The sequence below is a fragment of the Manacus candei genome, unplaced genomic scaffold (genome assembly GCF_025592945.1).
Source record: "Manacus candei isolate 608988 ecotype Guabito, Panama unplaced genomic scaffold, ASM2559294v1 h1tg000169l, whole genome shotgun sequence".
NCBI classification, from domain to species: Eukaryota; Metazoa; Chordata; class Aves; order Passeriformes; family Pipridae; genus Manacus; species Manacus candei.
Genome location: NW_026138217.1, coordinates 471,424 through 489,075, shown reverse-complemented (window position 1 = coordinate 489,075; position 17,652 = coordinate 471,424). Strand labels below are relative to the sequence as shown.

The following is a 17,652-nucleotide window of genomic DNA, read 5'->3' as shown; positions in this document are numbered from 1 at the left end:
AAAATAAAATTTGAAATAAAACCTGGTTTACTTCTCTTTAGAAACCTGAGGTCTGAGGATGAATGGGACCTGAGGAAGCTGAAAGACATTAGGATGGGTTCACTGCTGCCAGTAAGCAGCTGCAAGGCAGCGTATTTATAAACTGCTTTATCACTTGCACACTTCCTTCTTAGACAGCCAAGTCTTAATGGTGTTAAGAATTGCATTTAGACATTTGGGAACAGGTTTTGATGTTCACACCTCACAGAGGTGAAGGAGATGTTGGAGAGTAGATTTCCTGCTGCTATTGTTTGGCTCAGACAGGCTGGGCTTTAGCAGCAGATCAACAGCACATCAGTTCCTGCTATCAAGATTTGCTTTGCCAAAGAAAAGCTTTTAAAAATGGCTTAAGCTTCATGTGAAGTGGCTCAAAGTTTAAAGGACCCTGGCAAAACCCTCCTCCTGATTATTATAAATACTTTCCAGTGTTGACCACACAGAATATATTTAATTGGAGTCCCAGGAAAGAGTCTGGGGAGGTTGAAGATGGATGAGAGCCCCGTGTTGGCCACAACAACTGGATCACTTGACTGGGTATATCCTGGGTGGCAGCAGAGGTTCAGCACAGGAGTCTGAGCGAAGCCTAGGAGGAATATTTTGGTCCATGCCACGGTTGGAAATTTTGTGATAAAGGTTCTTCTCATAAAACCTCTGGGAGGCCCTGTTTGTTTTTAATACAATGGCACAGCCACTCTGCTGCTATAAATCAGGACCTCACTGCCTTCCATCAGAGCAGCTGAGTGTGCAGAGTTCCACACAAACACTTCAGCCAGGGCCTGGGGGGCTCCTTCATTGCTTTGGCCTCTGGGCCCTCTGTCCTTTGTATGAAAATCAAACCCTTCCCACACTGTTTAGGGCATCTCAGCTTGCGACCATCAGGTTGGCAGTTCTTGGCCCAAAGCAGACCAAGAAAAGCACAACAGGACAAACAATCAAAGAAGTCACTTCCAGGTTTGCATCTCAACACAAAAATCCACAACTTTATCTAAAAATGGAGTTCTACTGATCTGAGTGGATTCCTCCACCCACAGCAGGTTCCAAGGAGCACTTTTCTGCCAGAGATTTCTCCATTTGGTTCCTAGGTTCCCTGCCCCACATTTAAAAAAACAAGCTGCTCTTGTCAAATTATGCTGCAAGTTTCTATCAATTCCCATTGACCTCAGCAAATGCTTTGCAAGAAGGACTCCAGGATTAGGCTTATCATTTTCATCTTCAGGAAAGTAATGAAACAGTGCTGGTTCTTTCCAGCAACATCCCTCGGGCTTCCAGAGCTGGGACCACATCCTCTGCCAGTGGGACACTTCTGCTTCCAAGGGTACAATTCTACAAGTACCAAAAGTGCTGATGTCTTTCTAAGGAAAGGTTTAGATTGAATCCCAGAATGGTTTGTGTTGGAAGGGACCTTAAAACCCATCCAGACCCACCCCCTGCCATGGGCAGGGACACCTTCCACTAGCCCAGGTTGCTCCAAGCCCTGTCCAACCTGGTCTTGGACACTTCCAGGGCTGGGGCAGCCACAGCTTCTCTGGGCAACCTGTGTCAGGGCCTCCCCACTCTCACAGGGAGGAATTCCTTCCTAAGATCCCATCTAAATTTCCTCTCTTTTAGTTTAGGACCAGTCCTCCTTGTCCTGTCCCTCCATGTGCTTGTGAAAAGCCCCTCTCCAGCTTCTCTGTCAGCCCTGTTTAGATGCTGGTGCCACAATTTTAAGAGATCATCTCTGGCTCGTCCAAAGCTGAGGTGGAGAAAGACTTTCCACTGCAGTTTGGATACCTGATAAATTACTTTACAGTTTGGTTATCTGGTAATTTACTTTACAATTTGGGTCTGATTATTTGTATGTGATTATTAGGTGGTTTGAGGGCTTATTTGAAGTTTTTTCACTGAGGCAAGTATGTAATTGTTACTCTTTTCTGTAATTTAACTGCATTTCTGAGTCTAATTCCGGCTGGGGAAATGGGAGAGAACAACGGCAACGCCGTGAGACATCACGGACCAATTCACTGAGCAAAGAGAAAGTGCAGAGGCTGCAGCCCCCTCTCTCCTTAGAAACATCCTCCTGCAGCAAGACCTTCCCGAGACAGGAGTGGGGGGGAAGCACCACTGAACTTGCAGAGCTGCTGCTTTCAGCTGCCCGAGCAGCCTCTGCCCTGGCCCCGACCTGTCCCGGGAGCGGATGGAGCCTGGCACTGCCCCTGACCTGTCCCGGGAGCGGGATGGAGCCTGGCACTGCCCCTGACCTGTCCCGGGAGCGGGATGGAGCCTGGCACTGCCCCTGACCTGTCCCGGGAGCGGGATGGAGCCTGGCACTGCCCCTGACCTGTCCCGGGAGCGGATGGAGCCTGGCACTGCCCCTGACCTGTCCCGGGAGCGGGATGGAGCCTGGCACTGCCCCTGACCTGTCCCGGGAGCGGATGGAGCCTGGCACCGTCCCGGCCGTGCCCGGGCACGGGGAGCAGCATCCCCGCGGTTCTCACGGAGCCGCGGTGCCAGCGGCTGTTCCTGCCGGGGGGCTGAACCAGCGTGCCAGGGTAGCCCTGCCAAGCAGAGCCCGGCCCTGCCCCGGCTGTGCCAAACCCACGGGGCAGCTGTTGTGTCATAACCCATCGCAGCCCCTCACAAGGAACGGGAACGACTCGGAGCCTCGGGAAGAAAGGAAACATTCTCAGCTGACCTCCAAGGGAGGGGGAATCGCCTCAGAAGAGCCAGTTTGGACACATCTCAAAGAGTTTGGGAAGCAAAACAGCGGGCAAACAGCATCGGGCCGTGGCAGCTTTGCCTGACTCCAGTCAGTGCTCGGAGACCTGCTCACCATCATCGTCCCCATGTTTAACACCTTCATCCCCAAAAAGCACCACCCCAAGGAGCAGGACAGAGCTCTGACCACAGTGAAATTCATTCATAGCACCCAAAAATGCCACTCAGGTTTTTTGTTTTTTGTGGGTTTTTTGAAAGGGCAGGTCTACTTTCATAGCCAAATATTTGGTTTCTTTCATGGAAAACTGCATTAGTTTCAAATTTGGGTGTTTGCTTCTCTCCCGTTTAGGAAAACAGCACAGTGACACTTTTAAAATTGGTTAAAACTTCATTTGCCTCTGAACTGTGTTTGCCTGGGTAACATTAATTGGTGGGCTGTGGTAAAAGCCCATGTCAAGGTGCTCCATGTCAAGGTAATGTGAGGTAAATTACAGGGATACTGCTCTATTTCTGCAAATTAAGAGATACTTTAAGGTCCCCACCAGCACACAACAGAGAGATTTGAGACATTCCTCAGAAATCCACATATTTTCTGGAAACTGCAGAGTCCTGCTGGTAAATAGTGGGTTTTCAGCTTGTTCAGCTTGAAAACAGAATTGCTCTGTGAAAAATTCCAACTAAAATTGCATAGAATTTCTTTTCTGGTGCTTCATTTAGCAAATCTGAGCCTCTGCAGTACGATCCAGAATATGGCTGTTTGTTTACTACAGTTTGAAACTGTGTCATAAAATACACATTATGTGAGGAGCCTAGAAATGCACTGAGATTTCAGAGGCAGAATTGCTCTGAGCCCTTTTATTAAATGAAACATCCATTTTCTCCCAGGCAGAAATCACAACGGTCTCCATCATAAAAATGATCAATAAAGCACTGGCTTGCGACTCCTGCTGCCTGGTTTAATTTTGTTATTGAAATAAAGGTTTCTCAGTGCATGGAATTTCCTGGGGATTAATATCAAAAATCAGCATCACAATGCATCCACCTCTTTGTGCTGATTTACTCTCAGAAATCACCCACTGCCCAGAGCAGAATAACAAACACACTCACACCCAGCTGCCCCAGGTCCCACCAGCCAAACCAGCCACAGGCCACGCTGAGAAGCAAAAACCAGCAGCTATTTTCTGGCAAAAACTGCAGTAGATTTTGGGGAAAGCTTCTTGAGGCAATACTTTGGAACTTCCCACTGTAGCACCAGGAAAAACGGAGCTGGGGTGTTTGCATGGGAATCTCTGCCCCGAGGAATATTTGGAAGAAACAACTTCAGTGGAGAAATTTCTAAGTGACTTGAGATCGTGGTGCTGACCTGGGGACAATGTGGCCCCATGCACTGTTTGGGTTTACTTTCCATTTCTTTCTATTGGTGAAATAACAGAAATAAGCACTAAGGCTTGTTGGGAACTTGCCTTAAAAATGCAACACGTTTGGGCAAACAAATCCACACATGGGATTGTCTACAAGGAGGGTTTTGTTTCAACTCCCCACACCAATGAAGGAGGCACCTGGTGGCTCTTCTGACTTTAGCATTGATTTGAGAAGTCAAAAATTTCCTGGCAAAACTATATTCCTGTCGAAAAACACTCTACTAACAAAGCCAAGTTGTTCATGAGAAAAGAGTTGTTCTAAAAAAAGTCTCCCTTCTACAGAAAATCCAGGCAGAAAAGCTTCAAAATTATCACAGAGTCTCATGTAAGGTTTTTTTCCACATAAAAACTTTGACAACATCAGTTAGATAATTGCAAAAACTGGTGTAAAAACCCAAAATACAACCAAGATCAAAATCAAAACTCCCATTAAATTAGTGAGTGAATTATTTAGCTGTTAGATTTAGTTTTTAATTCCATGAAAGCTTGGCATCCACCAGCTTGTTTTCTGGAAGGGTGGAAATGGGAACTAGCAAATGGGCAAGAATTCCTTCAGTCCTGGACAATTAGTGTGGCCACATGAGTCAAGACTTTGCCTTGCACAAAAATCAGTGGAAATTTCCACTGTTGGCCTTGCTGGGCATGGGTTTGGCAGAGCTATCCCAGTTCACCCAGAAATCCGTGGCAGCCTTGTCCCTGGCTATGCTCATCCCGGGATTAACCTTTTAACAGCTCATACCTTTGGGGGTGTTGAAGTCTGACAGCTGAAATCCTGCATCTCTGCCACACAAACACTGCAGTGGCCTTGCAAAAATCCTGCTCAGCCCCCGTGATCTTCCCAGTAGACAAGAAACCAGACCCTGGAGCTGCTTCCCCCCTCCCCCCAGTTGTGAAGTTTATGAGCTGTCAGCGTGTCAAACCTCCACTTAGCTGGGCAGCTGTGAGCAGCCAGAGCCTGAGATCTGCCAGGGCAGTTTAACAGAGCCATCAGCTCCTCACAGGGGGAGGCTGTGGCCTGTGAACACCCAGGGGTGAGGGAGAACCACCAAGCCTTAGGTGAGTTCACCTTTCAAGTGGAGCAAAGAGAGGTGAGGGCAAAGAAGAGGCAAAGAGAGACAATCCCACTTATTTTTGTTTGTGATTGTCCAAATGGGATCCACCATAGGGGTGTGGTGTCCACCTGATGCAGTCAGACAGAGGCACCTGAGCTGTGATCCAGGGATTGTCCAGCCAGGGCTGCCCAGCACACAAGTGGCCCTGGGATCCAGAAGGTGGGTGAAACGATGATCAGACATTGAGGAGCTGCTTTCAAGTATCTTTTGTGATTATAGGTCACAAAACACTTCTCATACATCTGCCTCCCATCTTACACCTTCAGTTTTGTGGACAAGATGGATGGGTAGATGTGGCCCTTCAGAGAATCACAGAATGAATCCCAGAATGGTTTGGGTTGGAAGGGACCTTAAAGCCCATCCAGTGCCACCTCCTGCCATGGGCAGGGACACCTTCCACCAGCCCAGGTTGCTCCAAGCCCCATCCAACCTGGCCTGGGACACTTCCAGGGCTGGGGCAGCCACAGCTTCTCCAGGCAACCTGTGCCAGGGCCTCATCATCCTCACAGGGAAGAATTTCTTTCCAATATCCAACTAAACCTACTCTCTGTGCATTTAAAACCATTCCTCCCGTCCTCTCACTCCAGGCCCTTGAAAATAAACTCTCTGTTAACACCCAGAAACCCTGATCTCAGCTGGCCCTGGTGTTTTTACAGCCATTTTTAATCCCAAACACATCTCCTGGACTTAAAAACTCTGTTGAGACAGTAGTAAGACGCCAAGGTGGTAGAAGATTCCCTGCTGGATGGGTCCATGTGGATGTGTGTGTGTGGCTATTTTTTTTCCCACAAGAACTTGATTGACTAATGTCTGTAGATCCCGAGAGCCAGCAAAAGATCTGCTCTGATATCCAGAAAATTTTACAAGGGGCGGCAGGCTTAAAAGTGGTGGGAAGAAGCTGAGTGTGCCAGGATGTTGGAATGAGAAAGCCATCAGGAATGTGCCTCGGAGAACAGCTGCTACTGCAGCCCTGGCAGGAACCTCCAGGAAAGCTGCCTGGGAGCAAGGAGAGGGACTCAGAGATCACAGCTTGAGACAAGGGAAAGGTTCTCTTTAGTCAGTTAGTTAGTTAGCTAGTTAGTTAGTTAGTTAGCTTTCCCTGTCTCTGCTTTCGCTTCCCTCCTCTCTCCCAGCACTGTCACAACAAAGTCAGAGCACCTTGGAGAAGAACTTGCCTCTGGTTTGTGCACTTGGGACTCTTCCCTTCCTCCCCACTGGAGCACTGAAAAGTGAATGATATAAAAACCCTGGACCTTTGGCAATAAAGGAGATTTCTGTCCATAATTCAGGAGTCCATGTAACATCCCATTCCATCTGTACCCCACCATCCCTCAGCACGGCTCGTGCAACACAGCTTTCCCTCTCCCCAGAAAAAGGTGCTCCCTGCACTCCCTTCTCCCTTGAAACTACTTTTTTAAACCTTTTTACCACAGGAACATCTATTTTTATTCCCCACTTAACACCTTCTGTCCACCTACACAAGTGCAAGCAATTAGAACAAAATATGCAAAACAAAAATGGGGGAATTCACACATTCCAACTCCAAGCTTAGTCCCCTTAATTAGCCACTTTCCCAGGATCCATCTATCTCTGGTCTACAGGGCCAGCACATTAACACTGTTACTGCTGAACACCCCGGGATGGTCTTTTGGCTAAAATCAACACTGGAGTCAGCTTAGGGTTTGCTAGATTTCCTTTTCCAGTCTCCATAGCCAAATCTGGAGGGATGATGGATTCAGGAAAATCCAGCACCTCTCAAGAGGAAGCTGGAGGGAGGTGAGAGGGTTTCCACTGCAGTGCTGTGACTGGCTAATGCTTCTTTGGGAAAGAGGGATAATGGGAAAAGTCCTCAACCAGCAGCTGTCCAGGTGTGGGGGGAAATGTCCATTCCCAGACAGCTGAGGGGAAACACTGAAAACATCCCGTGGTTTTGGCTGCTGGGAGAGCACATGGAGCACATGGAGCTCATTGTCCCGAGAGCACGGACAACAAACACCTGGGTGGGTTTGGGGGAGCTGGGTCAGTGTGGGTTTGGGGGAGTGGGTCAGTGTGGGTTTGGAGGAGCTGGTTTGGTGTGGGTTTGGGGGAGCTGGGTCAGTGAGTGTTTGGAGGAGCTGGTTTGGTGTGGGTTTGGGGGAGCTGGGTCAGTGAGTGTTTGGAGGAGCTGGTTTGGTGTGGGTTTGGGGGAGCTGGGTCAGTGAGTGTTTGGAGGAGCTGGTTTGGTGTGGGTTTGGAGGAGCTGGGTCAGTGAGTGTTTGGAGGAGCTGGTTTGGTGTGGGTTTGGAGGAGTGGGTCAGTGTGGGTTTGGAGGAGCTGGGTCAGTGAGTGTTTGGGGGAGTGGGTCAGTGAGTGTTTGGAGGAGCTGGTTTGGTGTGGGTTTGGGGGAGCTGGGTCAGTGAGTGTTTGGAGGAGCTGGTTTGGTGTGGGTTTGGGGGAGCTGGGTCAGTGAGTGTTTGGAGGAGCTGGTTTGGTGTGGGTTTGGAGGAGCTGGGTCAGTGAGTGTTTGGAGGAGCTGGTTTGGTGTGGGTTTGGAGGAGTGGGTCAGTGTGGGTTTGGAGGAGCTGGGTCAGTGAGTGTTTGGGGGAGTGGGTCAGTGAGTGTTTGGAGGAGCTGGTTTGGTGTGGGTTTGGGGGAGCTGGGTCAGTGAGTATTTCCCTGTCACAAGCCTGCAGAACTCCTTCCCTCCTCTCCCAGGATCCAGCCGGGACAGCAGGATGAGCCCTGTGCTCGGTGTGAAAGCCCAGCAGTGCAGTGGCCGCATGGAGGGCAGACTGCTGGGGTCTCCAATTCACTGCTGAGGTCTCCAATTCACTGCTGGGGTCTCTATATCACTGCTGGGGTCTCCATTTCCCTGCTGGGGTCTCCATTTCCCTGCTGGAACCCGGCACAATCCCCGATCCCTCCCCCTTCCCTTCCCTGTCCCCGAGGGACTCTATTATACCCCCCGATCTGTTCACACTCCTGATCCCTCGGCGTGTTTGCACACACTGCTGACCCAGCCTTTATCTGCAGACATAAGGGTCTCTGTGTGGAGCTCCCACAAGGGCTATTAATCGTTTAGATGTCAGAGTCCCCCAGCTCCGAACCCTCCCTTCCTGCTCCTCCCCTCCCCTTCCATCCCCCCACCCTTTTCATGCTCTCTGAAGGTGGAGGGGGAGAAAAAAAAAATACTTTTATAAAAATTCACACACAGAACTTGCAAACTTTGCAAAATATGATCTGCTCCCCTGGGAAAAGTTGGTAAATGGTGGGATTTGTCCTCAAATATCAACCAGAAACAAACACACTGTTCCCTCCTAAGCAAAGGGAGGAATTTCTCCAGCAGAAAAGAGAGCACCAAATGCCTTGCCAAGTACAGGAAAGTTTGGCTCCTGGTTCCAACGTGGAGTGAACCCTCAAGCTGGTACCTCTGCAAGGGGCCAAATCCAAAGGGCCTATCTGCAAATCTGTGGGAATGTAGGATAGAATATGCTCAGCTGGAAGGGACCCATCAGGATGATCAAGTCCAGTGTTGAACCAGAGAATATTCTGAGTTGGAAGGGACCCACAAGGCTCATTGAGTCCAACTGTGAAGTGAATGGCCCATGCAGGAATCAAACCCACATCTCTGTTGTTATTGGTACCACGCTCTGACCATCTGAGCTCATCTCAGGGTTCATGCAGAACTGGATTTAAGGCTCAGATCCTTGTGGATGTGGATCTGCAGAAGTGTGTCCATGTCACCACCTTTCAACACCCCCTCAGAATCACAGAACATGCTGATCTGGAAGGGACCCACAGGGATCGTCAGCCCGACCCTCAGCCCTGCACGGGACCATCCCCTGAGTCACACCCTGTGCCTGAGGACCATCCAAACCCTCCTGGAGCTCTGGCAGCCTTGGGGAGCCTGTTCAGTGCCCAACCAGCCTCTGGGGGAAGAACCTTTTGCTGAGACCCAACCTGACCCTGCCCTGACACGGCTCCAGCCGTTCCCTGGGTGCTGTCCCTGCTCCCCCCAGAGCAGAGATCCCTCTTGTCCAGCAGCACCCTCTCCTTGCCCAGGGTGACCAGGGAGCTGTTCCCCAGGCTGTTCCCCCGTGCTGACCCTCCTCACCTGCACACGGGCCTCGGTGAGTTTGGTCCTCTGGGCCAGCTCCTCACGGGTGTAGATGTCGGGGTAGTGGGTCCTCTCGAAGGCCTTCTCCAGCTCCTCCAGCTGCTCAGCCGTGAAGGTGGTTCTGCTGCGGCGCTGTTTGCGCTTCAGGGGCAGGTCTGGCTCAGATTCCACGTCAGAGCCTTCATCCAACCTGTTACCTGGGGAGGGAGAGGAATGGGAGTGAGGTTTGTGTGGTTCAAGGTCAGACAGAGGCTGTGGGAAGAGCGGAGCAGCCCAGAGAAGTAATCCTGGTTCTCCTGTTGATCAAAGCACTGAATCACAGACACTCCAGTTTGGGTTGGAAGAACCTCAAAGCTCATCCAGTTCCACCTGCCATGGGCAGGGACACCTTCCACCAGCCCAGGCTGTTCCAAGCCCCGTCCAACCTGGCCTTGGACACTTGCAGGGATGGGGCAGCCACAGCTTCTCTGGGTAACCTGTGCCAGGGCTTGCCCACCCTCACACAGTGCCCGTGTACAACACATCTGCCAGATTTATGTTATTTATGTTGTTTCCTACTATTATTTTTTCCCACACTGCAAAGAAAACTTAGGAAAATCAAAACTCCCGCAGGAAAACGGTGGCTCGTGGTCCTCGGTTCAAATTGTTACAGAGAAAGAACTTCCAGTTGTTGACTTATTTCAAGAAATTTCCATTTTTTAATTTGAAATTACTGTTTCAGAGGCGCACATTTGACACTGAAAAATGTCGAAGCTGAAATAAGCACATAAAAATGTCACATAAAAATGCTTTGGCTTGTGCTGCCTCATTTTCTCCTGTGTTTTGTCAAGTGTTGGTGTTTAATATTTCAGCTCTTTTAAACCACTTTAGGAAGCAAAAAAAAAGAACAATCAGGAATTCTTACAGGTGGAGAAAAACCTTTCCAGCTCTGCTTTACCTGTAGGTTGGGCTGCCCACAGGATATAGTTCCTCAGCTCTTAAATTCCCCCACTTCAGCAGGAGTTTTGCACAAGACCAGACTCCTACAGAGTTCAGATGCCATCGGAGTCCTTTCCCAATGACTAATTGGTCACTTATTCCTTGGCTTTCCCTGGACCTGTGCCTTTCCCTTCTCCCTGCCTCGAGCCTGGCACCACATCTGTTGCCTCCTGAGGCCCAAAGAAGTACAGCTGGAATAAGTAAATGCAGTTTTCCTCCATTTTTTCCCTCTGGAGATACAGCAGAAGGCACTACATTGATGTTCCCCAAGTGTTCAGTGGATTTTGGAGGGGGCACAACCAGACCATGGAGCTGTGACTCCAGTGTTTGCTCTCATGGAACAAATCTCGTTACAAGACACAACGTGCAGGTCTCAGTTCCCTGCAATGTCTGAAGGATCTCAGCCAGGCCAAGCTTCGTGTCTGCCTTTGGGACAGGGAGAAACGTGCCCCTGGTTTGTGGCAGCAGGAGAGGAACAACCTGAGAGATGATACCCTTGAGGCAGGAGAGAGATGTGGTCTCTGTCACCTTTTCCTTCTCTCTCGTGAGAACAGGAGGCTCTATAAAGTCACTGATTTCTTTTCCCTACCAGGCTTGACTTCTGTCTTTCAGAGGAACCACAGAGCCAGAATCAAACTGTGCTCACAGAGAAGTAATTTTTCCTTCTGGGTGAACCTTTGCTAATCTAAGGATTAAATCAGGACTTCCATGTGCTCAACTTGACGATAAAGTTCCCTGAAGTTCCTCACGGTGTTTTTCAGCCTCTATATCATCATCTTCCAAAAATCTGCCTCTTTCCTTGTCAGGGCTGGGAACGGCAGCTGTGATTCCCCAACAGCTGCCGGGGAGCGGCGGCAGTTTGAGGAGTAGGAGGCAAATATCCCCTCGGAGCTCTCTTGTTTATACTGAGATCACCACAAAATGCCTCTGCATTCAAAACAAAAACGCTTTTATGTCCCGGGGCTTCACGGGGAGGACGTGGGACCTCGGATAACGCAGTTGTGCTGGAGCCAGGGCAGCTCTGCTGCAGGGGAGTGGGTGGCTTGTTTTGGGGGCAAAAACATCACCCTAACAGGTTTTTCCTCCTTCTGCCTCTGGCTTACCAATAAGTACGTAAGGGTCTTTACATACATTCATCTTTTAGACCATCTTTTATTTCTTCATTTCTCACCAAAAGCAGTGAGAAATTTGCTTTTGACCTCAGAGGAGCAGCCTCTGCCCCACAGTTTAAAGACAACATTACTGCTCGTGGCAAAAACCTGCTACTAAACTAGTTTTTTGGTTTTGTCCACTTTCAGGGAAGGTCTGGAGTGTCAAATAAAAGGAACATCTGCACTTGAAAATAAAAGCCCTCCACATCTGGGTCCCACATGATTCAGGACAGGTAGAAGCACATCTGGGCCCTGGAGTACCATGCTGTGCAAAAGCACATCTGGAAACCTAGAGCATTCAGTAAATTTAAGTTCATCACTGAAGTGATTATTAATTAGTTTGTGTCTTTCCTGGTAATGTTGGGTATGGAAAAATAATAAGGACAGAGGTGTGTTTGTGTCTAGGGTGTGAGAGAGCCAGTGTGAGGAAGGGGAAGGAAAACACAGAGGAAGGAAAATACTCAGATTTAAATGTCCTATTTCTCTTTAGTTACTACCCACCCAGGTGTAGTTAGGACACACACTACACACACTTAGTAGGAACTGGCAGCCTGTGAGCTCTTTAGCACAAGAATGGTTGTTTGGGTGTTTCACCAAAGCCCCAAACAGGCAAGTCCTGTCATGAGAGTGTAATCATGGCTGAGGTCTCCCCTTGCCCCTGCCCTGGCAGCAGTGTCAGATCATCTCCCTACAGCTCATCTGCTCATCTGATCCAACTGCTGGGATCCAGGATCTCCCTGGGTGAAGGAAAAACAGTCTGGAAAAGGATCTGCAACTTATTTCATCTCCCACACTTCACTTCTGTCTGCAGAAGTCCAGAAGGGAAAACAGCCAAACTTCCTGCACCAGCTTTGAACTCCTCACTGAGGATCCCTGATTTGGCCACGAGGTTTTGGGAGAGGGTGACTGATTGTCATGAGGAGTAACCTTTGCCACCCACAGCCATCAGTGCTGCCTACAGGGTTAAGGCCAACCCTTGCCAAGTAAACTTCCCTATCCCCAAGCCTCCCAACAGCCCCCGCCTGGCATTATCCCCATTTCCCAAGCGTGGCAGGGACGGCGGAACTCACCCACCTACGGTCACCCCGTGAGTCAGGAGCAGAGCTGGGAACAGAAGCCACAGCTCCTCGTGCCAAGTCCAAGGCTCCAACAACCCGACTACAAAGATGAAACCAAGAGAGCAAGAAAAATCCCAGGATATGTGTGGAACCAGCTGGTCTGACACGGAGCAGCTGCTCCTGTCACACAGGGAATCAGGGAAGAATAGAGAAAGTCTTCCAGCTGGGATGGGCTGGTCGAGCCTGTTATCCAACACATCCCTGCTATCGTGGACAGGCTCCCTCACCTGCCTAACGAGCAATTCCACAGGTCTGTGCCCTTCCTGACCAGCTGGAATACCTTGGACAAACCATTTCCAAAATCTCCCAAAGATTCCACCCAACTAGAAGCTCTCAAAAGCTGCAAGAATAACTCAAAGAGACTCCCTCGCTGGGGATTCACCCAAAATTTAAACACTTCGTTTTTTGCAACACATCCCTGTGTGAAAAATGGTTGTGAGCAGGGGAAATCCTAGTTTCCAGCCCCCAGCACAACGGGATTATTGCTGTAGGAACAATCACGAGCTGGTAGCGTTTTACACTTACTCAGCACAAGCAACAATGTAAATAAGAAGGTGGAGAAATATCTAGAAGCAGCTTCTTGGGTGGTTTTCCAATCAGTTGTTGTGATGAAGGATGGGAACCAGCTATCTGTCCACCGCGGACCTCCCCCAGGATATCCCACCGGGAAAGACTGACAGGAAGGAGCAGAAAGGGAACGTGAATGGAGGAAAAACATCTCACAGCAGAACAAGTCCAAGAAAAGGAAAAAACTTAAGGAAAAGCATGTGTGTTACACACACTCATCCCACTAGATTTTATATTTTAAGAGCAAAAATTCCACCTTTATTTTTTGTGTAACTGCTCTGTAGCTCAGGAAGAAAACAAACTGCTCAAACCTCTCTGCTTTGCAATACTTGTAGAACTAAAAAGGCACAGACTTCATCATGGGAGTGAAAGCAAGGGGATGCCAGGGTGAAAATTAGTTGGCTCTTCCCTCTTCTCCCGAGGAACTGTGCCAAGGTACAGGTACCTTCCTGGGGCAGAGACACAACCTGGCTCGTGCAAGAGGGGAGAGATAACCACGTGAAGGGACTTGCTGAAGGTCTGTGTGGAGCAGAGTGGAGTTCTGCTCTGCAGTGGGCTGGGGAAGATGGGATGAACCCCAGTGGTTGTTTCTGCCCGTGGACACGAGTGTGGCCAGAGCTGGTGTGCAGGGGTGAGGGCAGGATGGCCCAGCAAAGGTGACAAAGAGAAGCCTGGGCACGTCCTGGGAGCCATTCTGGCCCGAGGAAATGTGGGAATTACCTCCCCCAAACTCCCATTCCTCAATAATGCTGCCAGTTCAGGATGGGTACAACTAGAGAGAGCTGGGCAGAGCTCTCTGAAGGGATTTGAGAGGAGTAAAGGGAGCTGGAGCTGGAGGAAAGGACTGAGAAAACCCTCAGTAATTACAGCCTGGTTGTGTCCTTCCTCTCCCCATTCCCTTCCCTCCTCTACTTCCCTTCCACCCCTCTGCCTTTCTCCTCTCCATTCACTGCTTCTGGACTCCTCTTAGCCCTGGAGTTAAATTAATCAACAGGATTAGGTGGAATCGGCCACAACAAGACCCTCCAGGCTCAGCCTGAGCCCTTGATGCTCTACAAGGACCTGCTGCCCTGCCTTGAAGCACCTTGGAGCCGTCTGGAAGGATTGGCAGAGAGGACCAGACATGGAAACGCATTCATTAAAGTGGGGGTTGGATTTTGTCAGAGGGTAAAGGGGAGCTGCACACTATTCCTCATCTCATTTCCTCTCTTTCTTTCTTCCTTCCAGCTGCACCATCCTAAAAATTAAATGTGTGTTGGAGGGGAGAGATGGAGAGGGGGGAAGGGTCTGGGTTTGTGAATGGCTTGGCTACAACTGCACCTCCTGTGCTGCAATTGGCTTCAGCAAACACACCCCAGTACAGCTGGAGCAGCAGAGATGCTCCACAGAACCCACCTGGAGCTGACTGGCTGGGGAGCCAATGCAGCCACAGGGAAACCTGGATTTGAAGGCATGAGAGAAGGAGGAAAACCTCACTTGGAAGGTATCAGCAAGTCCCGAGCACCCCACAGTCCAGCCCCACACAAGGCCCTCCCTTCTGCACAGTGCTCTCCATCCACCAGAGCTGTCTCTTGGTGGCCCCAGCAGCAGAAATGTGTCCATGAACACATTTCCAGTCCCACGTGCACTTGAACTTCAGGCTTTTTTTATGCTGGAGGACAATTAAAGAGTCTCTTGACAAGGTTTCACCTCAAGTGATGTTTTTGCTTCCTGACATTGCCATAATAAATGGTGCTACATTACCATTCACCACTTCCCAGGTGGGAACACCTTCTGCTTGGGGATACCTTGGCATGAGGGCCTAAAATAATAAGATCTCTATATAAATATATCCAGAGGAGGCCAAGTTTATTAGAGGGATGGAGCACCTCTGCTATGAGGAAAGGTTGAGAGAGATGGGATCGTTCAGCCTGAAGAGAAGCTTTGGGGTGACCCAATTGTGGCCCTCCAGTACCTGAAGGAGCTGACAAAAAAGATGGAGAGAGACTATTTACAAGGGCCTGGAGTGACAGGACAAGGGGGAATGGCTTTAAGCTGAAAGAGGGTAGATTTAGGCTGGATACTGGGAAGAAATCCTTCCCTGGGAGGGTGGTTTGGCCCTGGCACAGGGTGCCCAGAGAAGCTGTGGCTGCCCCAGCCCTGGAAGTGTCCAAGGCCAGGTTGGACGGGGCTTGGAGCAGCCTGGGCTGGTGGAAGGTGTCTTTGCCAGTGGCAGGGGGTGGCACTGGATGGGCTTTAAGGTCCCTTCCAACCCCACCCATTCCATGACTACAGTGAGATCCTTGCCATGTGCCTGGGCTATAACACACCCCTGGAGCAGGAGGGTGGGACTGCACAGCTCGTGCTTCCTTCCTGCTCCCCCAAAAGCATGTAGGATGAAGAAGGATCACCCAGACACAGTGGTTCATTCACAGAGCACATCTCCTGTGCTGCTCCTGCAATCCACAGCTTCAGGAGACAGAGCTGGAACTCTCCCTGACTTCTGAGCATCTGCCTTTCCCTCTGGCAGAAAGCAAACAAACCCCATCAAAATGCAAACAAGACCACGAGAAGGCTGAGAGGAAAGGTGACACAGTGGCAGCATCACAGAAAAAATGTTCTGCCTTGGTTTTGGTTTCCAGCACAGAAACAAGAACAGCCTTGTCTCTCCTTGGAAAACAAAGAAGTTCCGAGTTCCCAGTGAGCCAGAGGTGCTTCTGTGTGCCCCAAATAACCCTGCTCACCTCCAAACCTATTCAGCAGCAGGTGGGACTGCAGAAGGGGACAGGTGTTTCAAATTCATCTCTTGCCCCCCTCGCCCCTCTCCAAGCACATTCCCAGACACAAAAACCCAGTAATTGCCACAGCACATACAATAAAGAGTTGGGTTTCCCCTCCCTCCCCTTCCCAACCTGTAAACCCCCATTCCCCAGCACTTGCTCGTGCCTGTGCAGCTGTATCACAGTTTAACATAGTTTAGGGGGCTGTGGTGTGGAGCAGCAGCAGCAAACGAATCACATAATAGTTGATACGCGTTTTAATCAAGTAATTCGGCCCAAGCAGAATGACAGTGCCTGTTGGTGGGGTGCCCTTGAATACCAAACAGACCAGGGAGCAGGTCTAGGAAAATGAAAAAATCATTTACAGCTCAGCTGGGGGCTGCAGTGTTCAGCACAGCATTAATGTGGGGGCCTGGCAAGAGAAAGGTTGGGGTATTTTTCTGTATTTTTATTACTCAGGCTCTGAACTGACCAGCTGTAACCAAACCACAGACTGAGGTAATGTCCATTATGGGCTTTCCAGCCTGGAAATAATACTCACAGTGGAGCTGGTGCTCTTTGACAGGGAGTGACAGTGTCTGTCTGTCTGTCTGGGATGGATATAGAAAAGGGGTGAGGGTCAAAGGGAGAGGGGGTTCACAGCTGGAGAATTCCCTCAGCATGTCAAGGTCTCTACTGAATGAGGGAGATTAGATGTGGAAGAAGCTGGAGGGAGAAAGGAGAGCTGGAGATTTAATGGATGAAAAGGGAGCCCACACAACCTGTCCAAGTGTGAGCAGCTCCCCACGTGTGGGTGACCAGTGACCAGAGGGAGAACCCTGTTCTGTCCTGGAGCCAGGGATCCAATCATTTCTCCACAGCTGAATCCAAAGGTTCACCCAGGAGGGGCCCCACATTCACGTGCTGAGCTCGAAGACCCACAGGTGGTGCAACATGTTCAGTGTTCCCTGGTTCTGGTCCTGCTTCCCTGAGCATCCCCCAGAACTCCCTGTCCTCCCAGCTCTGCCAGAATTCACCTCCTAACTCATAGATTGGGGATTTCAAGAAAACTCTTGTGCAGGAGTATCTGGGGCTGGAACCAGGTTATGTTTAAGGTCCTTTCCAATCCAAACCATTCTATCTCACCTGGCACTTGGCCATGAAATACGTGTGTGATTCTAAACAAAAGAATATAAATTTTATTTCGTTGGGGCGTCAATTTGGGATGCACAGAGGTCCAAAATTCACCTCCATTTTCCAGTATAAAATCCCTAAATCTCCTTGAACAAGTGTCTGAGCCTTTTGGGGGCAGGTCTAACCAGGTTCAGAGGCATGACTGCAAGTGGAGCACTACAAGATTTTGGAAAGAAAAAGCTGGAGAGACCCTGTTTTCCTTGGAACAGTCATCCACTGCCAAAAAGCTCTTGCCAATACGAGGACTTGCTTTGAGTGAAGGGCTCCCCACCAGCTCTCCCTGCATTCCTCTCTATCAGCTGCAGCCACTCCAGGTAACTCTGGGTTTGGAACGTACCTTTGCCTTGAAGCTGAACTAGATGGAGGCTTTTCCAAAGCCACAAAGAAGAAGGAATTGCACCTCCAAGCAGATGCTCTTTCACAATGTACAGAGCCCAAGCAAAGCCCTTTGCTGACGCACCAGAGCAGCTCTGGTAGGAGCCAAGAAGTTTGTACTCGTTTATCTGGGTGGAGGGATCTGGCCCTGGAGGCTCCATCCACT

The 17,652-nt window shown here is 49.8% G+C and overlaps 1 protein-coding gene across 5 annotated transcripts in view; it reads right to left on the bottom strand.

Annotated features, from left to right (window-relative positions):
• The window catches only part of PAX7 (paired box 7), a 106,875-nt gene that overhangs the window by 48,046 nt on the left and 41,177 nt on the right, over positions 1 to 17,652 (bottom strand). For all 5 annotated transcript variants that reach the window (XM_051773433.1, XM_051773438.1, XM_051773436.1 and 2 more), the window contains exon 6: positions 9,363 to 9,562. In XM_051773433.1, the coding sequence (XP_051629393.1) occupies positions 9,363 to 9,562 (200 nt within the window). The remainder of the gene's footprint in view (positions 1 to 9,362; positions 9,563 to 17,652) is intronic.